The 24,402-nt window shown below is 39.9% G+C and overlaps 1 protein-coding gene across 4 annotated transcripts in view; it reads left to right on the top strand.

The window, feature by feature from the left end:
- Positions 1-24,402, top strand: part of Cep112 (centrosomal protein 112) — a 410,571-nt gene that overhangs the window by 60,398 nt on the left and 325,771 nt on the right. For 3 of the 4 annotated variants that reach the window (XR_015738731.1, XM_048446068.3, XM_048446067.3), the window contains exons 7-8: positions 4,333-4,380; positions 4,645-4,722. The exons of the other annotated variant lie outside the window; for it this stretch is intronic. Coding sequence is in view for 2 of the 3 variants with exons in the window: in XM_048446068.3 (XP_048302025.1) it covers positions 4,333-4,380; positions 4,645-4,722 (126 nt within the window). In the remaining variant the exon portion in view is untranslated. The remainder of the gene's footprint in view (positions 1-4,332; positions 4,381-4,644; positions 4,723-24,402) is intronic. 4 annotated transcript variants of the gene reach the window in all.

The following is a 24,402-nucleotide window of genomic DNA, read 5'->3' as shown; positions in this document are numbered from 1 at the left end:
AATTACCACCAAAAGAGTAGTTTCCTTTTCATGTTTTTACCCAAAAATCAAAATCAAAATACAAAAACCACCAGTATCAAATAGGTCTGTGTAACTAACACCAACATTAATGAGTAGTGTGAAGATTCATAAAAGTTCTGTGCTGTCTCCAAAGTGGTGCTGAGAATTAAAAATCCACTAATAATGCCTTACTTAACCTCAGAGAAAACAAATCAAAACAACAACAAAAACCTAACCATGCCAAAACAAAACCAACAATGAACTCTTAGCTCATCAGAACCAGTGAATGATGCACTGAGGTATAATTTGTCTCACGGGCAGCAGACAACGGTATTTCCTGCTTGCGTTCTGTTCTGTTGGCTCCCCTCCACTTCCTTTTGTTGCTGGATGGGATGTCTTAAGCCTGTTCAATGATTGTTGAAATATTTTGGGTAAACTAGAGAATGAGTCTTCACATGTAGTATTTTCTGTGGAAAAGTAGTTCTTTTAAAAAGTTACTCTTTATTTGTGTGTGTGTGTGTGTGTGTGTGTGTGTGCACTAGCATATGTGCACATGCGTACACACTTCTGAAAATCAGAGGACAGCTTGTGGGAGCTGGTTCTCCCCTTCTACCATGTGGCGCCCAGGGATTGAAGTCAGGCCACTAGGTTTGGCATCAGGTACTTTTACCCACTGAGCCATCTCACTAGCCCCAAATATTGATTTCTGTAACATCGATATATTATGTATGATATCTATTATAATGCAATTTCTGTAATATAATTTCTATAATAACCGTGAAACACAGTTGACTAGATGTTGAAAGCCTAATCCCCTGCCTGGCTCCCTTCACCCATGTGAAGAGTTTTTCTCTAATTAATGTAACATGAGGGGGCCTACTTGTTTGTGGGTTTCTGTCCCGCCCGGTCCCCCAGCCGTTTAGTCAAAATAAAAAAACACACTGAAATCTCTGTCAGTAATAAAGCTGATTGGCCCCTTAGTTCTAGCCTCTTACTGGCTAACTCTCACATCTTGATTAACCCATTTTTCTGATCTATGTTAGCCATGTGGCTCAGTACCTTTTTCAGTGGGGCAGCTCACATCCTGCTGCTTGGATGGTCTGGGCGGGAGTGGGAGGAATCAACCTCCTCCTCCCCAGAATTCTCCTGCTCTCCTTGCATCATTTCCACTTCCTGTCTGGTTTCCCTGCCTACACCTCCTGCCTGGCCAATCAGCGTTTATTTAAAACATATTTGACAGAATACGAACAATTCTCCTGCACCAAATTAAAAGTTATTTTAGTTGGTGTTGCTGGTAATATATCATTTGACAATATCTTTCCCTCTAAAGTTTGTGTATCTGATATAGTGTTTTTTAATTTTTTGGAAACAAAGTTTCTCTAACTGATTATTAGTCAATCCAAAGGTATTTGCTTATGGAAGTTCAGCTAAAACCTATAATTTGGAAATATAAACCAACAAAAAACAGTTTGTAATTCAGTGTACCTGCTAAAAGCTAAATAAAACATCCAAAGTCAGTTTTTGTTAGAGAGCTTCCAGATATCTATATTACTGCCTAGCTTAAATTATTATGTATTTTATTATTGTTATTCTCTTTGCTTTGGAAACAAATGTGCAGGTGCTTGAAGGACTTGTGCTGTGGGAATCTAGTTATTGGGGCTTTGCCGTCTATATATTCTCATCTACATCAATGCTTCACATGAGTCTCTGTAGCTTCCATGCTAGACATTCTTTTTTTGTGGCGTTTGTTCTTGATGTATTTTGAGAGACCGAGGTTTTCTGAAAGGACATGAAAGAAGTCAGCCTTAAGACTGTTTACACATTGCTCCATCCAAGTCCATGCTGCCTGCGGATTGCAGAGCGGGAGGAGTCAACTTCAAAGCACATCTGGCTGTTGTTACAAAATCAGAAAATAGATTGCTTATTTTCCCTAAATAGACTCAAGAACATGCTTTTCTTTGAATATTTACCAAACTCAGTGTATTATGAATGAATAAGAACAGCAGAATATTGTTACCAGTTTTCATGTTTTTTTGTTGTTTTTATGAATTAGAATAGACATTTTTCTTTATTCATCAGTTTGAAAAAATAATTCATAATAATAGAAGCCCTTAACTTCTTTTTTTAATGCTTTTAAAGATGAAGGTGGTGGAGTAAGCCTTTTTTCTCTAGAGTTGAAATGCTGCATTGTAATTAACTAGACCAATATTTTGTGTCCTGCTTATAAATGTAGAGCTGGGCAAAAATAAGTCACAGATGGTTTCCTTGGCTTTTGGTTTTAAATCTAAACTTAATTAGAGCTTGAGCATCTTTGAGACTTATTTTTCCTCTTCCTGTTTCTCCTCATATTTAATTCAGTTTCATGAGTTAAAGCTGGGTGTGTTTATTGATGTGTGTGTGTCTTTAGCAAACTCACTTTCTGTGTTCCCCAAATGAAGAATGTTAACTTCCTTCTCACGTGTACTTTCGGACAGCAGATATTTGCTGGATGTATTTTGTTGCTGCCAGAAGGTTGCTGCCTGTATTTAAGCAGCTGTGCATGTGCAGTTCGACACCTCCTTCTCTGGCACAGTGCTTTAGCCACTTAACAAAGGCTCTGTTGTGATTCATGCATCTTCTAAAAATGCTTTGCATCTTGAGCACCGAAGTCAGACTTCCACACAGTCAACATACAGTGTTGCCAAACATACAGTTGTGGTGACTTTGTACTTTTTGCTAATTCTGTTGAGGCTTGGGATCTTTATTTGACTACTTTCATGTGGATTTTGGAATTACTATTTCCTCTCTCTTCATTGTGATGTAGGCACTGCTAATAGGCGTTATTTGGTTTCATTGTTGGTGTATGTTCAGGACGAGGACAAAATTTAAATTCATATGGTTTCCAGTACCTTTATGGGATCTAGTCTCTGGGTGAAGAAACCCATGTGCATGTTTTCCTCTTCTAGGGAGTAAATAAAATGCATATATTCTTCAGATCCCGCCTACTCTTATACCAGACTCTGCGATTTTAAATTCCGATTTTTTAAGTTTAGTTCCTCTGTTTTCATCAATTGACTCTTGATTTGTCTTTGCCTTTTATGTCAAATTGAGTGTATATACCTTCACAATTATATAAAATATTGCCTTTTGAAAACCAGTTAGAGTTTTGGAAAATTGAATTGAATAAGATACATATAAAAAAGCTTGTCACTTAATCCTAATTGTGTAATTCAGGGTAAGCACCTCTTCTTCTTTTGGAGTCATAGTGTTCTTTTCATTTTGTGGTTGTTGCTGTAGCAAGTTGTGAGTTTATGCTGTGAAAAAATTAGACTTTTCTGGAAATGACTTTTAATTTTTATTTTATTCGTAAATGAAACAGTTGGCATAGAAATGGCTTTGTTTAGCATAAAGCAATTCAAGAAATCTTGACAGAAATACGTTAAATATGTGTTAGATAACAGAGGTGTCCTTGTACTCAGTCTTCCCAAAGATGTGTGTGGAAACATACTGTTGAACACTCAGGGTATTATGTAAGGACCTTGAAAGTGAACCCAGGATGCTTTAGGAGCTGCTGAGAGGTGGGACCGAATGTCGTTCCTTCTCTCCCCCCCCCTTCCCTAAGAATATCTTTGGGCACTAGAGTGGGTGTTGGAAATAGACTGGAGAATGTGGCAATCAGTCTTTGTTTTTTTGAGTCCACTTTCTTTTGGTGACAATGGGTGCTAGGTCATAGAAAGAGGTGAGCATCCAGGGTTGCACTAGCCTGGTAAGAGCTAATTTTCCTAGGGACCCTATTCTGACTCAGTGAGTCTTGAAGAAGGTGGGAGAATGACTGCAGCTTTTAGAAGATGCTGTTTTCATGGTAAAACAAGTTGTTTGGTGCCCTTGGAATGTGGAGTAAGTTTGGGGATAGTGAAGCTGAAAAGATAGATTTAGGGAGAATCTCACGGGAATTTCATGTCCTCATTTATGCTATGAGTTACAGTTAAATAGTTGTGTCTCTAGCATGTCTGGGGTGTAGTGACTAAACTGAGATTTAAAAAATGAATACATGTATGCTTAGAGGACTTGGGGGTATAAACAAACAGGCAGATGGGCACATGTTCTGGTAACATAGTCATTCAGGATTTGGTAAATGTGAAACGTGGAACAAAGAGCAGTGGATGAGAGTGGGCACTGAGGTAGAGGGCCAAGAGGTACATAAACCCAGAGAGGAAGTTCACGGAAATAATTGTATGTATGCTACTATAAAAATAAACTAAATATTAAGATATGCAGAAGACATTTTCACCTAGAAAAATGTATTTTATTCAAACGACTCCAGGATTCATGTCTTTATTTATAATTTTTCAGATAGAAAATCCTCGGTACCTGAGACAGAAGCCTCTCCCAGTTTCTCTGGTAGGTGATGATTTCACTGGGCTTTTTCTAGGGACAGGTATCTTTAAATAAAATATGAAGTTTTAAAAATGTAAAATAATGTAGGCCCACATCGGAAAGTGTAATAGTAATTTTAATCCTGCAACTTAGACATGAATGAATCCCCCTATTTTCTTCAAGGCTAACATTGTTTTGAAATGAACTTCAGAAACTTTATTAGTTTATTTTTAAAGAGCTGGTAAACTAGTCCTGGGAAGTTTTAAATAACTCTTACTGGTTCTACAGATAACTCCAAAGGTCAGCCTGAGAAAGTCTAGCAGTCTTCATGATGAGCATTTTCTCTCTCGAATGCATGAGAAAGAGGTAGGATTGTCTTATTTCTCACATGTCTAGTAGTGAACACAGTTGATATTGTGTAATAGGAGTGTTCAGACTCTATACAGATGTGCTGCACAGGAGAAAGAGGTTAGTTATCTGGGCTCAAAACCAAATCAGTGCAGACCAGGCTGGGCTTGCTGTTAAAGATTTTAATATGTATCTCCCATCTTGTCTGCTGCAGCTCTATTCTCCTAGGCAGGCTTGTGATGCAGGATTCTTTCCTGACTTCAGATTATGATGATCAGGAGGCAGAGACAATGTCAGTTTTAGAATGAGTGTGTTTAACCTCAGTGAATCCATGCATCCTTTCTATCTGCTTACTGATGTGGGATTTCCCTCTGTATGCTGCGAATATGTTTTATTACTATTGGTTAATAAAGAAGCTGTTTGGGCCAATGGCTTAGCAGAATATAGCCAGACTGGAAGACATAAAGAGAGAGACTAGGTGGAGTCAAAGAGACTGCATGTAACTGCCAAAGGAGACAGACACTGAACCCTTAAGTAAGCCACAGCCTCGTGTCAATACACAGATTAATAGAAATGGGTTAATTTAAGATGTAAGAGTTAGTTAATAAGAAGCCTGAGCTAATAGACCAAACTGTGTTGTAATTAATATAGTTTCTATTTGATAATTCGGATCTGAGCGGTTGGGAAACAAACGAGTGGTCTTGGCTTACAAAATGGCCCCCATTTTTTTATTTTTTATTCTCATCATTCTTGCTCTTTAATATTTATTTACTTATTTATTTATTCATTTACTTACTTATTTTACAACCCTACTACTGTTTCCCTTTCTTCCTGTACTCTCAGAACTCCCTACCTCTCCTCTGTCCTCCTCCCATCTACTTCTCCTCCATTTCTATTAAGAGGAAGGCAGGCCTCCCATGGATAGCAACCTAACATGGCATATCAAATTGAAGGCTGGATGAAGGAACTCAGCATGAGGAAAAAGGTCCCAACAATCAGCGAGAGTCAGAGACAGCCCCTGCTTCCACTGTTAGGAGTCTCACAAGAAGACTAAGCTATACAACTGTAACATATATACAAAGGATCAGTCTCTTGCAAGCAAACTCACTGGCTGTTTGTTCGGTCTCTGTGAGTCTCTATGAGCCTGAGTTAGTTGATTCTGTGAGTTTTCTTGTGATGTCCTTGACCCTTATGGCTCCTACCCTCCTTCCTCCTCCTCTTCAGCAGGATTCCCCAGATCTGCCTAATGTTTGGCTGTGAGTCTGCATCTATTTTCATCAGTTGCTGGATGAAGGCTCTCTGATGACAATTGGGCTAGGCACCAATCAGTGACTATAGCAGATTATCATCAGGAATCATATCACTGATTTTTTTTTTCAGTCATGTCTCATTCTATCCTAAGTATCTCAGCCATTCAGCCTTTGGGTCCTGGCCCTCTAGGCAGCATCAGGGGTGGACTTTCTCTCATGGCATGGGTTTCAGGATGGCCATTCATTGTTTGGTCACTTCCATAATTTCTGCACCACCTATACCCCAGCATGTCTTGTAGGAGGGACAGATTGTAGGTTGAAGGTTACAGACTGGGTTGGTGTCTCAGTCCCTCTGCTGTAAGTCTTCCTGGTTACAGGAGAGGACTAGTATTCAGCTCCATATCCCCCATGGCTAGGAGTCTTAGCTAGGGCCACCTTCATAGATTTTTGGGAGTTCCCATTTCACTAGGTTTCTAGCTAATCATAGAGATGCCTCTCAATGCCAGTTTTGTCTTTCACTACTCTCATCCTTCATCCTTCCCCAACCCGATCCCTCCTGTTCCTGACTGTCTACCCCTTCCTTCACCCTCGATGTCTATTCTATTTCCTCTTCCCAGGAAGACTTATACCTTCCACACCCTTGAGTCCTCCTTGCTATCTAACCTCTCTGGGTCTGTGGATTCTAGCATGGTTATCCTTTACTCTACAGCTAATAACCACTACAAGTGAGTATATACCATGTTTGTCTTTCTGGTTCTACCTGGTTACCTAACTCAGGATGATTTTTTTTTCAAGTTCCATACATTGTCTGCAAATTTCATGACATCAGTGTTTTTAATGGCTGAGTAATATTCCATTGTATAAATGTACCACACTTTCTTTATCCATTCTTTGGTTGAGGGGCATCTAGGTTGTTTGTAGAAGATTATAAATAAAACTGCTATGAACATGAGCAAAAGTCCTTGTGGTATGGTATGACTGAGCATTCTTTGGGTATATTCCCAGGATTGGTATAGCTGGGTCTTAAGGTAGATCTATTCCCAATTTTCTGAGATGCCACCATATTGAGTTCCAAGGTGGCTGTACAAGTTTGCATTTCCACCAGCAATGAAGAAGTGTTCTTCTTGCTCCACATCCTTGCCAGCATTTGCTATCACTTGTGTTTTTGATCTTAGGCCATTATGACAAGTGTAAGGTGAAATTTCAGAGTTGTTTTGATTTAAATTTCCCTGATGGGTAAGGATGTTGAATATTTATTTTAAGTGTTTCTTGGCCATTTGCGATTCCTCTGTTGAGAAGTCCCTGTTGAGAATTCCCTGTTTAGATCTGTACCCCATTTTTTATTGAATTATTTAGTTTGCTAATATCTAGTTTCTTGTGTTTTTATATTATTTAGAAATTAGACCTCTGTCTGACGTAGGGTTGGTGAAGATCTTTTCCCATTCTATAGGCTGCCAATTTGTTGAATTAATTATGTCCTTTGTCTTAGAGAAGCTTTTTAGTTTCATGAGGTTCTATTTAAAATTGTTAGACTTAGTGCTGGTGCTGTTGGTGTTCTGTTCAGGGAGTTGTCTCCTGTTTCAATACATTCAAGACTATTCCCCACTTTCTCTTCTATCAAGTTCATTGTGTCTGATCTTATGTTGAGGTCTTTGATCTACTTGGACTTGAGTTTTGTGCTGGGCGATAGATATGGTAAATTTGCATTCTTCTATATGCCAACATCCAGTTAGACCAGCACCATTTCTTGTTCTTTTTTCCATTGTATAATTTTGACTTCTTTGTCAAAAATCAGGTGTCTGTAGGCGTGTGGATTTATGTCTGGATCTTCAGTTCGTTCCATCGAGGCACCTGTCTGTCTGTTTTATGCTAATACCATGTGGTTTTTATTACTGTAGCTCTGTAGCAGAGCTTGAAATCAGGGATGGTGATACCTCTGGAAGTTCTTTTATTGTACAGTATTGTTTTAGCTATCTGGATTTTTTTGTTTTTTCTGTATGAACTTGGGTATAGTTCTTTTAATGACTGTAAATAATTGTGTTGAGATTTTGATGGAAATTGTATAAAATCTGTAGATTGCTTTTGATAAGATGGACATTTTTACCGTGTTAATGCTACCGATCCCTGAGCATGGGCAATCTTTCCATCTTCTGATATCTTCTTCAATTTCTTTCTTAAAAGGCTTTAAATTCTTATCCTATAGGTCTTTCACTTGCTTGGTTAGAGTAATTTTTATATTATTTGTGGCTATTGTAAAAGGTGTTGTTTCCCTAATTTTTTTCTCAACCCATTTATTGTGTATTGGAGGACTACCTATTTCTTTGAGCTTATTTTGTATCCAGTCACTTAATCAGCTGTAGGAGTTCCATGGTATATTTTTTTTGATAATTTATATATAATACTATCATATCATCTACAAATGTTGATACTTTGACTTCTTCCTTTCCAATTTGTATCCCCTTGATCTCCTTTAGTTGTCATAATATTGCTCTAGCTAGAACTTCAAGTGCCATATTAAATAGATATGGAGAGAATGGACAGCTTTGTCTTGTCTTTGATATTAGTGGAATTGCTTTAGGTTTCTCTCCATCTAATTTGATATTGGCTCTCAGCTTTCTATATATTTCCTTTATTATTTTTAGGTTTGTTCCTTGTATCTCTTGTCTCTGTAAGACTCTTATTATGAAGGAGTGTTGGATTTTTTTTAAAGTAATTTTATTAAATTATAAAAGTTTCCATTTCCGCCCCACCTCCCAACACCCTCCCACTCCCCCCACTCCCTCTCCTCCTCCCTCTTCCTCCCTAAGGGCAGACAGGGTTTCCTGCCCTGTGGGAAGTTCAAGCTCCTCCCCCCTCCCTCCAGGTCCAGGAAGGTGAGTATCCAAACAGACTGGATCCTCAAAATCCAGTATATGCAGAGGAAACAAGTCCCAGTGTCATTGTCAATGGCTTTTCAGAAAGACTCCAGGCCAGCCACATTCAGAGAATCCGGCCACATTCAGAGAATCTGGTTGGATCACGTCCTCGTTCAATCCCAGTCCAACTGGCCTTGGTAAGCTCTCATTAGATCTGTCCCCTTGTATCAGTGCGTCCCTCGCAGTCCTTATTTCCTTTTTCATTTTCTTCGTCCTTCTGCTCCTCATTTGGACCTTGGGGGGCTCAGTCCGGTGCTCCAATGTGGGTCTCCGTTGGTATCGCCATCCATCGCCAGATGAAGGATCTATGGTGATAAGCAAAATATTCATCAGTATGGTTATGGGCCAAGGCCGGTTCAGACACCCTCTCCTCTGTTCAGAGAACAATCTGGGGATCTCTCCTTGGACCTGGGATCCCATATATAATCAAGTCTCCTGTAATCCCAAAAATGATTCCCTTAGTTAAACTATATTCTTCCCTGATCCCATATTCATCCTTCCTCCCTCTCCCACATCCCGGTCCACCGAGCTTTCCCCATTCCTCCCCTACTCCCTTCTTTCTAACCGTCTCCCCTTCCAACAACCTTCTCACCCCCCCCATGCACCCGAGGTTACCTGGGACTCTTGTCTATTTCCTACCTCCTGGCGGATAGCTAAATAATCTTCATCAGGTTCATCTTCTTATTTAGCTTCTCTAGGATCACGAATAACAGGCTCAAAGACCTTTAATTATGGTTAGAAACCACTTATGAGTGAATACATACCGTGTTCCTCTTTTTGGGTTTGGCTTACCTCACTCAGTAAAGCGTTTTCTATTTCCATCCATTTGCATGCAAAATTCAAGATGTCATTGTTTTTTACCGCTGAGTAAAACTCTAATGTGTATATGTTCCACACCTTCTTTAACCATTCTTCTATTGAGGGGCACCTAGGCTGCTTCCAGGTTCTGGCTATTACAAATAGTGCTGCTATGAACATAGTTGAACAAATGCTTTTGTAGTATGATAGGGCATCTCTAGGGTATATTCCCAAGAGTGGAATTGCTGGGTCCTGAGGGAGGTTGACTCTCAGTTTCCTGAGAAACCGCCACACTGATTTCCAAAGTGGCTGCACAAGTTTGCATTCCCACCAACAATGGATGAGTGTTCCCCTCATTCCACATCCTCTCCAGCATAGGCTATCAGTGGTGTTTTTGAGTTTGGCTATTCTGACAGGTGTAAGATGATATCTCAAAGTTGTTTTGATTTGCATTTCCCTGATCGCTAAGGAGGTTGAGCATGACCTTAAGTGCCTTTTGGCCATTCGAAATTCATCTGTTGTGAATTCTCTGTTCAGTTCAGTACCCCATTTTTTAATTGGGTTAATTAGGGTTTTAGTGTCTAGTTTCTTGAGTTCTTTGTATATTTTGGAGATAAGACCTTTGTCTGATGAGGGGTTTGTGAAGATCTTCTCCCAGTCGGAAGGTAGCCTTTTGTCTTACTGACAGTGTCCTTTGCTTTACAGAAGCTTCTCAGTTTCAGTAGGTCCCATTTATTCATTGATTCTCTTATTGTCTGCACTCCTGGGGTTCTGCTTAGGAAGTGGTCTCCTGTGCCTATATCTTGTAGACTACTTCCCACTTTCTCTTCTATCACGTTCAAAGTGGTCGGATTAATGTTGATGTCTTTAATCCATTTGGACCTGAGTTTTGTGCATGGTGATAGATATGGATCTATTTTCATTTTTCTACAGGTTGACATCCAGTTATGCCAGCACCATTTGTTAAAGATGCTATCCTTCTTCCATTGTATACCTTTAGCTCCCTTGTCAAAAATCAGGTGTTCATAAGTTTGTGGGTTAATACCCGGGTCTTCTATTAGATTCCATAGGTCGACTTCTCTGTTGTTATGCCAATACCAAGCTGTTTTCAACACTGTTGCTCTGTAATAGAGTTTGAAGTCAGGGATGGTAATGCCACCAGAAGTTCCTTTATTGTATAGGATTGTTTTGGCTATCCTGGGTTTTTTGTTTTGCCATAAAAACTTGATTATTGTTCTCTCAAGGTCTGTGAAGAAGTTTGGTGGGATTTTGATGGGAATTGCATTGAATCTATAGATTGCTTTTGGTAGAATTGCCATTTTTACTATGTTGATTCTCCCAATCCAAGAGCAGGGGAGGTCTTTCCATTTTCTGGTATCCTCCTCAATTTCTTTCTTCAAGGACTTAAAGTTCTTGTCAAATAAGTCTTTCACTTTCTTGGTTAGAGTTACCCCAAGATATTTTATGCTATTTGTGGCTATCATGAAAGGTGATGTTTCTCTGATTTCCCTCTCTGCTTCTTTATCCTTTGTGTATAGGAGGGCAACCGATTTTTTGGAGTTGATCTTGTATCCTGCCACATTACTAAAGGTGTTTATCAACTGTAGGAGTTCTTTGGTAGAGTTTTTGGGGTCGCTTATGTACACTATCATATCGTCTGCAAATAACGAAAGTTTCACTTCATCCTTTCCAATTCGAATCCCCTTGATTCCCTTATGTTGTCTTATTGCTATTGCTAGAACTTCAAGCACTATATTGAAGAGGTATGGAGAGAGTGGACAGCCTTGTTGTGTTCCTGATTTTAGTGGAATGGCTTTGAGTTTCTCTCCGTTCAATTTGATGGTAGCTGTCGGTTTGCTATATATTGCTTTTATTATATTCAGGTATGATCCTCGTAAACCAAATCTCTCCGACACCCTTATCATAAAGGGGTGTTGAATTTTGTCAAATGCTTTCTCAGCATCCAATGAAATGATCATATGGTTTTTTCTTTCAGTTTATTTATATGATGGATTACATTGATAGATTTGCGTATGTTGAACCAACCCTGCATCTCTGGGATGAAGCCCACTTGATCATAATGGATGATTTTTCTAATGTATTCTTGGATTCGGTTTGCCAGTATTTTATTGAGTATTTTTGCGTCAATGTTCATGAGTGAGATTGGTCTGTAATTCTCTTTCTTGGTTGTGTCTTTGTGTGGTTTTGGTATCAGGGTAACTGTAGCTTCATAAAAAGAGTTTGGCAGTGACTCTTCTGTTTCTTTATTGTGAAATACATTAAGGAGTATAGGTATTAGCTCTTCCTGGAAGTTCTGGTAGAATTCTGCATTGAAACCATCTGGTCCAGGACTTTTTTTGGTAGGGAGATTTTTGATAACAGCTTCTAATTCTTCACGACTGACAGGTCTATTTAGATTGTTCAGCTGGTCTTTGTTCAACTTTGGTATATGGTACTTATCTAAAAAAATGTCCATTTCTTTTACATTTTCCAACTTTGTGGCATATAAATTTTCGTAGTAAGATCTAATGATTCTCTGAATTTCCTCTATGTCTGTGGTTATGTCCCCCTTTTCATTTCTGACCTTATTAATTTGCAAGTTCTCTCTCTGCCGTTTGATTAGTTTCGATAAGGGTTTGTCAATCTTGTTGATTTTCTCCAAGAACCAGCTTTTTGATTCATTGATTCTTTGGATTGTTTTCTGTGTTTCTATTTTGTTGATTTCAGCCCTCAGTTTGATTATTTCCAGTCTTCTAGACCTCCTGGGTGTATCAGCTTCTTTTTTTTCCTAGAACTTTCAAGTGTGCTGTTAAGTTTCCAATGTGTGCTTTCTCCGTTTTCTTTAATTGGGCACTTAGTGCTATGAACTTTCCTCTTAGCACTGCTTTCATAGTGTCCCATAGGTTTGAGTATGTTGTGTCTTTATTTTCATTAAATTCAAGGAAGACTTTAATTTCTTTCTTTATTTCTTCCTTGACCCAGGGGTGATTCAGTAGTTGACTGTTCAACTTCCATGAATTTGTTGGCATCCTGGGGGTAGCACTGTTGTTGAATTCTAACTTCAATCCATGGTGGTCTGATAAGACACAGGTGGTTACTAATATTTTTTTGTATCTGTGGAAGTTTGCTTTGTTACCGAGTATGTGGTCAATTTTTGAGAAGGTTCCATGAGCTGCAGAGAAGAAGGTATATTCTTTCCTATTTGGGTGGAATGTTCTATAGATGTCTGTTAAGTCCATTTGACTCAATACCTCTAATAATTCTCTTAATTCTCTGCTGGGTTTCTGTCTGATTGACCTGTCCATTGGTGAGAGAGGAGTGTTGAAGTCTCCTACTATTAGTGTCTGTGGATTGATGACTGCCTTGAGTTCTAGAAGTTTTTCTTTTACATAAGTAGGAGGCTTTATATTAGGGGCATAGATATTCAGGATTGAGACTTCCTCCTGGTGAATTGTTCCTGTTATGAGTATAAAATGTCCGTCTCCATCTCTTCTGATTGATTTTAGTTTGAAGTCAATTTTGTTGGAAATTAGAATGGCTACACCTGCTTGTTTCTTAGGTCCGTTTGCTTGAAAAACCTTTTCCCAACCCTTTACTCTGAGTAGATGTCTGTCTTTGTGGTTGAGGTGTGTTTCTTGTAAACAGCATAATGTTGGATCCTGTTTTCGTATCCAATCTCTTAGTCTGTGCCTTTTTATAGGTGTATTGAGTCCATTAATATTAAGTGATATTAATGACCAGTGGTTGTTGACTCCGGTTATTATTATTTTTTGTTTGTTTGTTTAATAGAGTTTGTATGTGTCACTTCTTTGAGTTAAGCTCGTGAAGGGTCGCTAGATGTCTGAGTTATTGTAGGCAGTGTTGGCGATGTTGGATTCCCTGGGTTGCGATTTTCCTTCTATTACTTTCTGTAAGGCTGGGTTTGTGGCTATGAATTGTTTAAATTTGTTCTTATCCTGGAATATTTTGTTTTCTCCATTGACAGTGAATGATAGCTTTGCTGGGTATAGTAGTCTGGGTTTGCATCCATGGTCTCTTAGTTTCTGCAGTACCTCTATCCAGGACCTTCTGGCTTTCATGGTTTCCATAGAGAAGTCTGGTGTAAGTCTGATCGGTTTACCTTTATAAGTTACTTGACCTTTTTCCTTTGCAGCTCTTAATATTCTTTCTTTAATCTGTATGTTTTGTGTTTTGATTATTATATGGCGAGGGGATGTTTTTTTTTTTTGATCAAGTCTATTCGGTGTTCTGTATGCTTCTTGAACCTTCATAGGAATATCATCCTTTAAGTTGGGAAAGTTTTCTTCTATAATTTTGTTGAATATATTTTCTGGGCCTTTGATCTGCAGTTCTTCTCCTTCTTCAATCCCTATTATTCTTAGATTTGGTTTTTTTATTGTGTCCCAGATTTCTTGAATGTTTTGTGATGAGAATTTGTTGGATTTGCTGATTTCTTTGATCTGAGCATTTATTTTCTCTATGGTATCTTCAGACTCTGAGATTCGTTCTTCCATCTCTTGTATCCTATTGGTTATGCTTGATTCTGTAGTCTCTGTTCGTTTACCTAGATTTTCCATATCCAGCCGGCCCTTGTTTTGTGTTTTCTTCATTGCCTCCATTTCAGTTTTCAATTCTTGAACTATTTCCATTACCTGTTTGATTGTTTTTTCTTGGTTTCCCAGTGTATCATTCACGGATTTACTCATTTCTTCAAACTTTTTGTTATATTTCTCATCCATTTCTTTACTCATTTCTTCAATCCTTTTGTTGTCCTTCTCATCCAGTTCTTTAAGGGAATTATTCATATCCTGTTTAAGGGACTCTATTGCTTTCATCATGGCATTTTTTCCCAATTCTTCTGAATTAAGAAGTTCAAGTCCTTCTATTGTAGGGTCTTTGGGATCTGGTGATTTCATGTTGTTTTTTAGATTGTTGGAGGAGTTCTTGCCTTGGCGTCTGCCCATCTTTTCCTTCAACTGCTCTATATTGGATCTTCTGGTACCAGGTCAGGTTCCCTTGTTGAGCAGGGACTTCACTGACAGAATGTCTACCTTTCTTCAGGCAGTCTATTGAAACACAGGCACTCCCTCGTGCCAGGTTGCACTCACAGCCCTGTCCCAGCATGCAAGGGAGCAGCTATGGGGAGATCTTGTGGCCCCAGGGGGAGGGGAGAAAGAGAGGGAGGTATACCTGGATGAGGGCTGGGATGGGATTCGGGAGAGCTCAGCAGGGTATAGCCACCACTGCAGGGCAACCAGAAAGTCGAGGGGGGTGGGGAAAGTCTGAATTCCTCCTAGCCGAAGTCCTCGGGCCAGGAGCAACTCACCCCTCCTCCAATGGATGTCTGCTAGAAGATCACTGTCTCTTGCTGGCCAGGAATGTGGCTGAGGTGATTCAGGGCCTGCCTGTCAGGCAGGCTCTCAGAGCACAGGAACTGCCCCTGCCCGGCTGAGCCCACAGCCCAGGCTCAGAGTGCCAGGGAGTAGCTCTGGGGAGATCTTGTGGCCCCAGGGGGAAGGGAGAAAGAGAGGGAGGTGTACCTGGATGAGGGCTGGGATGGGATTCGGGAGAGCTCAGCAGGGTATAGCCACCACTGCAGGGCAACCAGAAAGTCTCTGTGGCTCTTTAGGAGTGTTGGATTTTGTCCAAGAGTTTTTCAGCATTGAATGAAATGATCGTGTAGTTTTTTTTTTTTTAGTTTGTTTATATGGTGGATTACATTGACAATTTTTTATATGTTGAACTATCCCTGCATCTCTTGAATGAAGCCTACTTGATCATGGCAGATGATCTTTTTGTTGTCTACTTGGATTCAGTTTGTGAGTATTTAAGTTGGTATTTTTTATCAATGTACATGAAGGATATTGATCTGTAATTTCTCTCTCTCTTATTTTTTATTTTTAGTTTTTCTAGGCAGGGTTTCCCTGCAGCTTTTGGAGCCTGTCCTGGAACTCACTCTGTATACCAGGCTGGCCTTAAACTCACAGAGATCCACCTGTCTTTGCCTCTCAGGTGTTTGGATTAAAGGTGTGAGCCACTACTGCCTGGCTTATAATTCTCTTTCTTTGTTGAGTGTTTGTGTGGTTTGGATATCAGGATGATTGTGGCCTCATAAAATGAATTTGGCCATACTTCTTCTGTTTCTAGGTTGCAGAATAACTTGAGGAGTATTGGTTTTAGCTCTTTGAAAATCTGGTAGAATTCTTCACCAAAACTATCTTGCCCTGGCCTTTTTTTGACTGGGAGACTTTAAAGCTTTTGTAGCTTTTAATGCGTTTCTTCTGCTAGTCACATTGCAGAACAGTTTGACAGGGAGTGTCATCCAGCAGGTTTCTGTTAGTTCTTCCTTGTAATGAGAAAATGTTCCTGACATGAACCAAGACCTTTGGAAACCTGTTGTCACTAAAAATAAGAGACAGCACAAAAAGATCAGCTTTTAGATCAACCCTCAGTTCTCAGAGAACATATAGTAAACTGCTGGATTTAAAAAGAAAACAAAACAGAACAAATTTATTTTACTTTAATTTATGTGTTTGGGTGTTTCTCCCCCATGTATGTCCATGCACTGTGTGTGCTTAGTGCCTGAAGATTTCAGGAAAGGGCATTTCATCTCCTGAAATGGAGTTAGAGGTGGCTGTGAGTTGTCATCGGCTGCTGGGAATCAAACCTAGGGCCCCTGGAAAAACAGCCAGTGTTTTTAGCTGCTGACCCTTCTCTCCAGCCCTGATAACTGTGATTTTAATAGAATTCCACTTTCACCCATTTCCTAGAAAGAGGTGCTGCTGCTTTCTTACACAGAATGCTAGTTAGGCCTTTTCCCATGAATTTATAAGTTAAATGTAATGTTTAAATAGAACCGTGTTTTGTTTGTAATCTAACAAACAAAGTTTGCCTGAAGATCAGAGTGCAGAGCTAAGCCACTAGTTAGCCATAGAGGCCAGACAGTGATGGCACACACCTTTAATCCCAACACTTGGAAGGCAGAGACAGACGGATCTTTGTGAGTTTAAGGCCACCTTGGACTGCATGAGATTTGGTTTGTCTAAAAGAGAAACAAAGCTCACACAGAGGTGATCCCAGCACTTGGAGTGACATGCTTTTAATCCCAACACTAGGGATCTGGAGACAAGAGTGATATGACTGGCGGAGAGAGGACTTTAAGGTGGGAGGAGACAGGAACTCAGTGCAGTCTGAGGATTCAGTCTGAGATGCAGTCTGAGGATTCATAGAGAGAGGATCGCCCCTTCAGTCTGAGGATTTCGTAGAGGGAAAAGGTCTCTCTAGTGGCGGCTGCTCTGCTTCTCTGATCTCTCAGCTTTCACCACCTAATATCTGACTCTGAGTTTTTATTACCAAGAACAATTAGAATTTGTGCTACAGAGCCGAATAAAGCAACTTACATAGTAAATGAGAGAACTGGTACTTTAACGACTTAGTATAAAATATACCAACACAAAGCTTAAGAAATAACTGTATAAAGAAATGCTCCTTAGGCAAGAGTTGGTTCATTGTCAGTGTCCTGGGTGCTGATGAGTAATTTGTTGGATGAATCTGAATAGGCTCTGCCCTTTGCTGAGTTGTTCAAACAGAACACCAACAACCAGGTATTGATGTAGAAAGAAATGTGGAAGAGGCAGGAAGTCACTAACGGAAGTAAACACCAAGGCATGTAGACAACGTAAGCAAAATAAATAGTTGTTACTAATTATTTTTATTCTTTATAAATTTGGCTTATGTATGAGCAAATTAAAAAATTAGAATAAATATCAGCATGTATTATGTGCATATTATCTAACATTTTTTTAATTTTTTTTAAAATTTTTCTAACATTTTTTTTAATGTGATAAATCCTGAAATAATTATCATTAATGTTTAGGAGAATTTCATGCATCTCTAATCCCCAAGATAACATGGAACTGACTTATTCTTTGTTATAAATTGGTATAGTAGATAACAACTTGCCTAATAAAATATTTCAAATTTGTATCCTGAGAGTAGTTTGTGCTAGATATATTTGTGAAAAACAATCTTAGTTCTCAGCATGGTGACTCATCTGGTTAGTAACTAGTGAAATCCTCTAGAAGGGGGAAGGTCACAGTTTGGTACCTAAGCAGAATGATGATTGCTATATGAATCAGTTTTCTAAACTGATTAGTGATGATGCTTGGGATTTATAAAGAAAACTTGACAAACATTCTGTTTTTCTGTATTATTCTGTTTTTGCTTACAGTGTTTTGAAACTTGCTGGTCTGTAGGGAGGGCTGGTAGTGTCATGCTTAATTTTTTTTAATGCTGTAAAATTTAAATTTTAATAGTGTTACTAGTCTTTCAATGAAAGCTTGTAGACTTTGTAGTTATTCTATATATTAAAATAAATTTTGTTTGTTTTTTGTATATTTGTTTTCTTTTGATATACTTGAAACAGTTGGTCAGCATGCAGGTGCATTTCTTGGTATATTATTTTATATCTACATTATTCCCCTTTTCCATGTGTATGGCAGTTTGTTACCCATGCTGGTCCCAAGTTTCTACGCTGAAGCAGCTATTCTGCCTTGGCCTCTGCAGAGGCTTCTTGACCCTTACCTCTGCCCGGTCTTGTTAGTTTAAAAATGTTTCTCTAAATAACTTCAATTTGTTTTTCTGTTACAGTCATCAATGATTATTGTGATTTTTAAATTTTATTTTGGTATTTGGTCAGTTTCAGTATCAAATGCTACATTTTGCTTATTTCAAATAGGTAATAATAAAAAGTAGCATTTTATATAAACACACTGCTCCTTTGCATGAGTAATGTGAATATCTGGTTGAATAAAACATTTGAAAATTATTTTTTAATGAGAAAATGCTTAGCTCAAAGTTTGTAAACATGAAGTTGAATAAATTGAACAAGTGACATTGGCAGTTACTTTTAAATTTAATTAATCATACTTTTAGTAGGCTATCATTACACTTAAGGAGATTTTTATGTTAAATGAATCAACATATTCATTAGCTTTATTAATTTTGTAGAAATGTACAGCCTTGGAGCTGTTGTTTGAAGTAAACACTTCAGAGCAAATGGGGCCTAATTTTAAGTAGAAGTTTCAGGAATTCTTTTTGCAAACCTTGTGGGAAGGCTGTCTACATAGTGGAGTCATCCAGCTTCTGTTTTGTCTTTGCTGGGATTTCCACAGTGTGGACTGGTGTATATTCTTAGTACTTTGCGGTGAGTCCTGGTCTTTTGATTTCTCTCCTTCCAAATGTGCGTTGGTTAGTTGGGGTGTTCAAGAAGACTGTCTAAGGAGATCTAGACACATCCCTAGAGTTTAGTCAGATGAGGAAGGCCATTTCCCATTTATTTCAACTTTTTTTCACTGTAAAACTTTTGATGGGAACAAGTGGCCTAGGTGGGTACTTCAGTCTGAAAGTGAATGTCTTTAAAACGATTAGGAAATGAGAACGAGTTAAACACCAGTTAGTTTTTGGTAATGGAAACAGACAGCATTTATCAATGCACTATTTTTATTTATTTATTTTTTTCAGTTAGACTTGTTTATTCAAGTATCCGAAAACACTCTTTCCACTTCCTCCCCTCCTCCCAATACCTTTGCGCTCCCCCCACTCCCTCTCCTCCTCCCTCACCATTCCCAAGAGCAGTCAGGGTTTCCTGCCCTGTGGGAAATCCAAGTTCCTCCCCCCTCCCTCCAGGTCCAGGAAGGTGAGCAACCAAACAGGCCAGGATCCCAAAAAGCCAGTCCATGCAGACGAAACAAGACCCAGTGCCATTGTCAATGGCTTCTCAGTCTTCATTTGGACCTTGGGGGCTCAGTCAGCCCCCATGTCAGCCACATTCAGAGAATCCGGTTTGATCACATGCTCGTTCAGTCCCAATCCAACTGGCCTTGGTGAGCTCTCATTTGATCAGTCCCCTTGTATCAGTGGGTGAACGCACCCTTCGCGGTCCTGACTTCCAGTGCTCCACTGTGGGTCTCCGTCTCTATCTCCATCCATCGTCGGATGAAGGCCCTCTCTGGTTCTGCCTTCCTTGCTCACGTTCTCCCTCCCTCTGCTTCTCATTTGGACCTAGGGAGTTAAGTCCAGTGTTCCAATATGTGTCTCTGTCTCTATCTCCATTCATCGCCATATGAAGGTTCTGTGGTGACATGCAAAATATTCATCAGTATGGTTATGGGCCAAGGCCAGTTCAGGCACCCTCTCCTCTGCTGCCCAGAGTACAATCTGGGGACCTCTCCTTGGGCTTGGGAACCCCTCCAGAGTCAAGTCTCTTGCAAACCCTAAAATGGCTCCCTTAGTTGAGATATAAACTTGTGAAGGGTCACTAGATGTCTGAGTTATTGTAGGCAGTGTTGGGAATGTTGGATTCCTTGGGTAGTGATTTTCCTTCTAATATTCTCTGTAAGGCTGGATTTGTAGCTACGTATTGTTTAAATTTGTTTTTATCCTGGAATATTTTGTTTTCTCCATTGATTTTGAACAATAGCTTGGCTGGGTATAGTAGTCTGGGCTTGCATCCATGGTCTCTTAGTTTCTGCAGTACCTCTATCCAGGACCTTCTGGCTTTCATGGTTTCCATAGAGAAGTCTGGTGTAAGTCTGATCGGTTTACCTTTATAAGTTACTTGACCTTTTTCCTTTGCAACTCTTTCTTTCTTTAATCTGAATGCCTTGTGTTTTGATTATATGGCGAGGGGATGTTTTTTTCTGATCCAGTCTATTCGGTGTTCTGTATGCTTCTTGAACCTTCATAGTAATATCGTTCTTTAGGTTGGGAAAGTTTTCTTCTATAATTTTGTTGAATATATTTCCTGGACCTTTGATCTGCAATTCTTCTCCTTCTTCTACTCCTATTATTCTTAGATTTGGTTTTTTTTTTATTATGTCCCATATTTCCTGAATGTTTTGTGATGAGAATTTGTTGGATTTGCTGTTTTCTTTGGTCAGAGTGTTTATTTTCTCTATGGTGTCTTCATAATCTGAGATTCGTTCTTCTATCTCTTGTATTCTATTGGTTATGCTTGTTCCTGAAGTCTCTTTTTACCTAAATTTTCCATATCCAGCCAGCCCTCGGTTTGTGTTTTCTTCATTGCCTCCATTTCAGTTTTCAATTCTTGAACTGATTCCATTACCTGTTTGATTATTTTTTCTTGGTTTCCCAGGGTATCATTTACGAATTTACTCATTTCTTCAATCTTTTTGTTATATTTCTCTTCTATTTCTTTAAGTGAGTTATTCATACCCTGTTTAAGAGACTCTATTGCTTTCATAATGACACAGTTTTCCACTTCTTCCGGAATAGGGTGTTCAAGTTCTTTTGTCGTAAGTTTGCTGGGATCTGGTGTTTTCATGTTGTTTTTCAGATTGTTGGAGGAATTCTTGCCTTGGCGCCTGCCCATCTCTTCCTTCAGATGCTCTCCAATGGCTCTTACCGCCCCCCCCCCCCGGGTCTTCTGCTCCCGGATTAGTGCCCCTTGCTATCCAGGAATCACTTTGCCTGCAGTCCTACCTTGCTGCAGGCAGGCTATTAAAAGAAAGGAACTCCCTCCCATTTGCACTCACCTGCCCTGTCCCAGCAGCGCCCACACAGGCTGAGTTGAAGGATTTTATTCCCCGAAAAAGGGAGAGAGGAAGGGTAGGGGTTCCTGGCTGAAAGCTGGGATGTGGTAGGAGGAGAGAGGGTTTAGCTGGGGGAAGCCGCCCCTTTGGAATAGCCAGGGAGATAAGGATGGCGGGAAGATTGTGTGTTCCCTTACCAGACTCGTGTGGCGGTCAGGAACACACTTACCCCTCCATTGTATCTTCTGCTACAGGATCAGTGCCACTTGCTGGTCAGAAATCTCCCTGCCTGCAGTCTTACCTTGCTGCAGGCAGGCTATTAAAACAAAGGGACTCCCTTCCATTTACACTCACTGCCCGTCCCGGCCGCGGCGCCCACCCAGGCTGAGTTGGATTATTTTAAGCCCCGAAAAAGGGAGAGAGGAAGGGTAGGGGTTCCAGGCAGAAAGCCGGGATGGGGTAGGAGGAGAGAGGGTTTAGCTGGGGGAAGCCGCCCCTTTGGAGTAGCCAGGGAGATAAGGATGGCGGGAAGATTGTGTGTTCCCTTACCGGACTTCTGTGGCGGTCAGGAACACACTTATCTCTCCATTGTATCTTCTGCTCTCAATGCACTATTTTAAAATTGTTTTTATTGAGCTATATATTTTTCTCTGCTCCCTTCCCTTTCTCTCTCTTTCCCTTCTCCCCTTTCCCATTGTCCCCACACTCCCAATTTACTCAGGAGATATTGTCTTTTTCTACATCCCATGTAGGTCTCTCTTAGGGTCCTCTTTGTCTCTTTGTTGTCTAGGTTTTCTGGAATTGTGAATTGTAGGCTGCTTTGTTTTGTTTATGCTTTATGTCTAAAAGCCATTTATGAGTGAGTAATATGATATTTGTCTTTCTGGGTCTGGGTTACCTCACTCAATATGATATTTTCTAGATCCATCCATTTGCCCACTAATTTAAAGATGTCATTTTTTTCTGCTGTGTAGTACTTCATTGTGTAAATATACATTTTCCTTATCCTTTCTTTGGTCGAGGGGGGTCAATGCACTATTTTAAGAAGGGCTTCTCTGCTCATATTTCCTACTGGCTCACTTAAAAATTTTTCAAAATTGGCTCACTTGTTTGTCTTTGTAAAGTGTGAAACTTTTTAATGTACATAGTATACATTTATGCATGCACACATACTTATTTACAGAATAAAGGAAGTCTATGACTACATTAAAATTCTCAAAGTATATGAAAAATAAACAATTTTTCAATAAACACGAGAAGATCCTCAAACCTCATATTTTATTTCTAGGAAAGAAAGACGTACAAAGCAACGGAAAGGTGGTGTGGAGTAGAAAACATTGTACATAGGATGAAGAGACGTTTGCTTCTGCGAGCAGAGTTTGAGGTGGATTTCATGGAAAGAGTGACTTTAGAGCCAGGAGTTGAATCGTGTGATATTTAATAGGCAGCTGAAGCGAGGGAGGATGGAACAAGACTGTGTTTAGCTAGCGCTCAGAACTGCTTGGTATGTCATATGAAAGAGAGTGTTGGTCGCAAAGACATGTTGCTGTCAACACAAGATGGGAAACCTCCGGAAGTCTGACTGGAGGATGACATTTTCACAACAGACCTGAGGCAGCTAAATTGGCAGTGGTTTGTCAGACGGGTCAGATTGTGAAAGATGGGAAGAGAATGAAGAGGTTGTCAGTTAGTGTGAGGGTTGATGAAGAGCTGTCAGGTTGGTAGCTGTAGGGTTGCTAGCGAAGCCCTGCTGGGATTGCACTTAGTGAGACACTTAGACACTGAGGAGGGAAAAAGAGGAGTCTAAGATACAGAGCGCATTAAGCGCTGGCTTCACTTTTTGTTGAGTTTGATACTCTATAGGCACTGAAGGTGTTGAGGTGACTGTTGGCACAGAATAACTAAGGCCGGAGGATAACACTGCGATTCTTCTACATGGGGATGCTACAGTTGAACACAGTTAAGGCCATCAAAGGCTCACATTTATAGGTAGTAAAGATGGGTGCGAGACTCCTTCAGGGAGAATGGCTACTTTAAATAGCAGAAGGATGAAATAAATGCAGAAATAATAAAGAGTTCCTAAGACCCAGGCAACCAGCTAGAGTAGTAGTTATCACAGAAGCCAAGGCAAGGTAGAAGAAGAGGGCCGGACATAGTAAGCTCCTGTGTGTTACTCAACAGTGGAGGATATAGCTGCTTTAAGATTTGGTGGTCAAAGACTCTTTGTATGAAAAATAAAAATGATGTCATTGTGATCTTGAGGTTACTATTTTAATAGTGAAAGTGAATTGTGAAAGGAGTGAAAAAAATAAAGCAAAAAATATAGACTACCCAGGAAATGTTTCATTAGTTAACCATGAGAACGACTGTGAAAGTTCCGACACTACAGAGCAGCCGCTGCTGTGTGGCCTTCAGATGAGGCTCTCTGCAGTCGGTAAACACGCCAGTGAGGTGAAAGGCGCTCTCAGCAGCAGACGTGGCAGGGGTGGGCACACTATATTAGTGACAAAAGGAAGACCACAGTGTTACAGGGTGCTGAGTGTGCTTCTGTGTGTCCTTCCCTTTCTCTAATTCCCGTTGCACCAGGTTTCCTTCCCAGGGAACCTTTAGACCACCAGGTTATTTATTAAAGAATGTATCTTCTTTTACTAGTTTGAATTCTGATTATTTGTTGAGCTGTTTAGAATAGATGAACCATCATCTAAAAGTCACTCAGTGCCAGGCCACTTCATTAACTGGACACAGACTCATGAGGATGAGAGAATCCAGGCAGTCCACCTTCCTGTTGTGAAATCCCGAGCAGGCACTCTCTGTGACTCAGTTATGTGCTCTGTAGGGGAGAGATAATACAAGCACCCACTTTGGAAGGTTGTTGTTGGAGTTAAATGAAATAATTCATGCAGATCCCTAGGACTGTATTTGCTCACAGTATGTAACGAACCAGTTGGTTTTCTTCTGCAAATTTTCTGTGTTCCTTGCTGCTGCTGCTGCTGCTAATGTTGCAAAAACAAGTATTGCTGTTGCTGATCTGTTGCTGCCACTGTTACTACTTTCTGGCTGTGTTTAGAGGGGCTGCTCTACATGATTCTTGGATTAAAGGCATCTCTTATTTAACTCAGGAGTTTTGCTTTTAAATGGCAATTAATGCCATTATTTTATCTTCCCACCTGTAGATCCATATTT

Source organism: Myodes glareolus, chromosome 9 (assembly GCF_982192425.1).
Source record: "Myodes glareolus chromosome 9, mMyoGla1.1, whole genome shotgun sequence".
NCBI lineage: Eukaryota > Metazoa > Chordata > Mammalia > Rodentia > Cricetidae > Myodes > Myodes glareolus.
Note: the sequence above shows the minus strand (reverse complement) of the source record. Positions and strands in the feature narration are given on the sequence as shown.